Source organism: Microtus ochrogaster, chromosome 15 (assembly GCF_000317375.1).
Source record: "Microtus ochrogaster isolate Prairie Vole_2 chromosome 15, MicOch1.0, whole genome shotgun sequence".
Taxonomy (NCBI): Eukaryota; Metazoa; Chordata; class Mammalia; order Rodentia; family Cricetidae; genus Microtus; species Microtus ochrogaster.
This window is the reverse complement of record NC_022017.1, coordinates 801818-806159: the sequence shown is the minus strand read 5'-3', so window position 1 is coordinate 806159 and position 4342 is coordinate 801818. Positions and strand designations below refer to the sequence as shown.

The window sequence follows — 4342 nt, the reverse complement described above, 5'->3', positions numbered from 1 at the left end:
AAGAAAAAACCCACAGGATCATTTCATTAGATACTGAAAAGCCTTTGACAAAAATCCAACACCCCTTCATGATAAAGGTCTTGGAGAGATCAAAGATACAAGGAACATAAGTAAACATAATAAAGGCAATATATAGCAAGCCAACTGTCAACATCAAATTAAATGGAGAGAAACTCAAAGTGATTCCATTAAAATCAGGAACAAGACAAGACTGTCTACTCTCTCCACATCTACTCAATATAGAACTTGAAGTTCTAGCCACAGCAATAAGACAACAAAAGGAGATCAAGGGGATACAAATTGGAAAGGAAGAAGTCAAACTTTCACCATTTGCAGATGGCATGATAGTTTACGTAAGTGATCTGAAGAATTCTACCAGGGAATTCTACAGCTGATAAACACCTTCAGTAATGTGTTCGGATACAAGATTAACTAAAAACAAAACAACAAAAAATCAGTAGCCTTCCTTTACACAGATGATAAATGGGCTAAAAAAGAAATCAGAGAAATATCACAATAGCCACAAACAATACAAAATATCTTGGAGTAACTCTAATCACACAAGTGAAAGACCCATATGACTTAAGTCTTTGAAGAATAAAACTGAAGAGGATATCAGATAATGGAAAGATCTCCCATGCTGTTGGATAGGTAGGATTAACATAGTAAAACGGTAATCTTACCAAAAACAATCTACAGATTCAATGCAATACTCATCAAAATCACAGCACAATTCTTCACAGACCTCAAAAGAACAATACTAAATTTCATATGGAAAACCAAAAACCCAGAAAGCCAAAACAACCCTGTACAATAAAGGAACATCTGAAGGTATCTCCATCCCTGTCTTCAAACTCCATTATAGAGCTATAGTAATGAAAATAGCTTGGTATTGGCACAAAAACAGATAGGTGGAGCAATGGAATCAAATTGAAGACCCTGACATTAAACTGACACACCTATGAACACCTAATTTTTTTAAAAACAGTATTTTTGCCTTGAAGTTGAGTACTGTTCTTTTGAGGTCTTTGAAGAATTTTGCTGGGATTTTGATGGGTGTTGCGTTGACTCTGTAGATTGCTTTCAGTAGGATTGTCATTTTTACCATATTAATTGCCTACCCAAGAGCATGGGAGGTCTATCCACTTTCTGGTGTCTTCTTCAATTTCTTTCTTCAAAGATTTAAAGTTCTTGTCATACATGTCTTCCTCTTGTTTGGTTAGAGTCACTCCAAGATATTTTATGCTATTTGTGGCTATTGTAAAGGGTGATTCTCTGATTTCTTCCCCAGCCCTTTTATCATCTGTGTACAGAAGAGCTACTGATTTTTTTTGAACTCAAGGACTTTATGCAAGTGAGACAAGCTAGATCCTACAAAGTAAACTACACTTCAAGCCCTAAATACTTTTCTTAAATATTAAATATGAATTATATATAGTTTAAATATTACTAAACTTTTCATATCTGTATCTGACATTGGAGCTGACGAGATGACTGAGGTTAAGAGCTCCACTGCTCTTGCAGAAGGCCTGGATTGAGTCCCGGAACCCACATGGTGGCAGATTGTATGGAAATTCAGTTCTAGGGGACTTGATGCCTTCTTACAAAATGTTCTTGGGGGCTGGAGAGATGGCTCAGTGGTTAAGAGCTCTTCCAAAGGTCCTGAGTTCAATTCCCAGTAACCACATGGGGGCTCACAACCATCTGTAATGGAGTCTGGTGCCCTCTTCTGGCCTGCAGGCATACACACAGAATATTGTATAAATAAATAAAGAAATAAATATTAAAAAAAATGTTCTTGGGCACCAGGTACACATGTGGTATACATGTAGTACACATATGTATATGCAGACAAACACTTATATACAGAAATATAAATTGTTTTTTGTTTTTTGAAGATAGGGTTTCTGTGTGTTGCTTTGGAGCCTGTCCTGGAACTAGCTCTTGTAGACAGACCCACCTGCCTCTGCCTCCCGAATGCTAGGATTAAAAGCTTGCACCACCACCACTCGGCAAAATATAAATCTTAATTTTTTTTTTTAAATTTTACTTTGAAAAGTACTGAAGTACATTTTTCCTAAGATTTATTTATTCACTTATTTTATGTATATGTGTGCTCTGTCTTCAGGCACACCAAAAGAAGGAATCTGATCCCATTACAGATGGCTGTGAGCCACCATGTGGTTGCTGGGAATTAAACTCAGGACCTCTGGAAGAGAAGTCAGTGCTCTTAACCACTGAGTCAACTCTCCAGCCTCCAAGATTGTACTTTGCAAGTTAATTATATGTGTGTGCTTTGTGTGTGTATGTGCACGTGAGTGCATGTGCCTGTGGAAGAAGAGGGCATTGGATTTCCTAGATTTGGAATTATGGAAAGTTGTGAGCTGACTGATATGGGTGGTAGAATTTGTGACCTCTGGAAGAGTAGCAAGTGCTTTTAACCACAGAGCCTTCTCTCCAACACTGATGTCAGTATTCTAACAACCCTTTACAAGTACATTCATTCTTTGATTCATTCATTCGTCTGTCTGTGTCTGTCTGTCTGTCTGTCTGTCTGTCTGCCTGCCTGCCTGCCTGCCTGCCTGCCTGCCTGCCTGCCTACCTACCGATTGGTTTTTTGAGACAAGTTTCTCTGTGTAACATCTCTGGCTGTCCCAGAACTCACTCTGTAGATCAGGCTGCCTCTAACTCGCAGAGGTCCTCTGCCTCCTGAGTGCTGGGATTAGAGGCATGCACCATACCCCCCAGCTAGTTTTTAATTAAAAGAGGACTAGAGTACATTGTATTAGCTAAGTCTATAAAGAAGTAAGCAGAGAGAAAACACTAGTTAAAAAAAAAAAAAGATTTGCAAGCTGGTGAGAGGCTTACTGGTTAACAATGCTTACTGCTCTTTTACAGGAGCTAACTACAGTTCCTAGCACCCACATGGTAGCTCAGACTGTTAATTCCAGTTCCAAGGGATCTGATGCCTTCTGGCTTTTGTGGGTACCTGTGTGCACTCTGTGCATATAAACTTACATAGGCAGACAGACATATACATAAATTAAAAGAAAACAATTTTAAAAAATTAAAAAAGATGAAACCGAGTTACTTTTAGGAAGAATATTTTGAGTTAAGAATTCTAAACAAAAAGTCAGAGAGAACTGTAACAGAGATGTTGGAGAGGAGGCCTGGTGGTTAAACACTTGTTTTCAGAGGCCTACGCTTGTGTCCAGTACCCACATAGCAGTTCAGAACTAACGTTTAACTCCAGTGCCAGTGGATCCAACGCCCTCTTCAGACCTCTACAGGCTCTAGGCACAAACATAGTGCACAAAGATACATTCAACTAAAACACCCATACATATAAATCTAAAAATATTTTTTAAAAGAAATAGGGTACTTAGCACTTATCAGAATAAAGAACACATCAAATTTATAAAGTAAGAGGGATTTCTCATTACAAGTAAAAAAAATTAGTGATTCTTTTGTTTTCCACAGGATAAGATTCTAGATGTTTATAAACAATGCTTTGTCTATAGTTAGGAGAAAGAAAAAAATAAAAAATTTATATACTTCAAAGAATAAGACATCTGTAACTATTGGAACTTAACAAGGTAGAATCTGGCATTCAATCACAATATTTATGTTAAGTGATTTGTTGCTTACAAAGTGTGTCTCTTCAGAACTCTAGTCAGCATGAGAAGGCATATTATGAAAACAATACCCTACCTTTCTGCACTTGATAAGATGATAAGGAAACCTGCAGGCCCTGATCTGGTGATTTTTATCATACGGGCACTGTAATAACTTTTCAGGGTCCAGGGAGTCGACTGGAAGAGAGAAAAAAGTAAAGTAAGTATAAAGTATAATCCTGTTAAACTACAGCAGCCTTTCAGGAACATAGTGTTTTCAAAAATCTATAGTGAAAGAATAAGGCAGTCTAAGGAAAAGTCAGATTAAAATAAAGTGTGACTGGTCCAATAGCGGTAGGATCCACCTTTCATGCCAGCACTTAGGAGGCAGTAGGCAGGTCTCTGAGTTTGAGGCCATCTACACAGTAAGATCTAGGACTAGGGCTAGGACAGCCAGGATTACACAGAGAAGCCCTGTCTCATAAACAAAAACACACAAAGCCCAAATAGAACCCCCCAAAACCAAACAAAAAAATAAAACAAAAACAAAGAAAATGTGACTAAATGATAAAATCTAATTATGAGAAAATAAAATTGTCATCACTGACTCTTAAGCACAGTAGTACTGACTGCGGCATGTGCGCCGAGGTCTCATTACATCATTACATTTGACTGAATACCGCTTTCCAGTTCTCATGCTTTTTTTTTTTTTTTTTTTTTTTTTTTTT

At 37.6% G+C, this 4342-nt stretch overlaps 1 protein-coding gene across 1 annotated transcript in view; it reads right to left on the bottom strand.

Annotated features, from left to right (window-relative positions):
• Window positions 1-4342, bottom strand: part of Gtsf1 (gametocyte specific factor 1) — a 31666-nt gene that overhangs the window by 22934 nt on the left and 4390 nt on the right. Inside the window, exon 3 of the mRNA XM_005353775.2 lies at window positions 3712-3812. Coding sequence (XP_005353832.1) covers window positions 3712-3812 — 101 coding nt within the window. The remainder of the gene's footprint in view (window positions 1-3711; window positions 3813-4342) is intronic.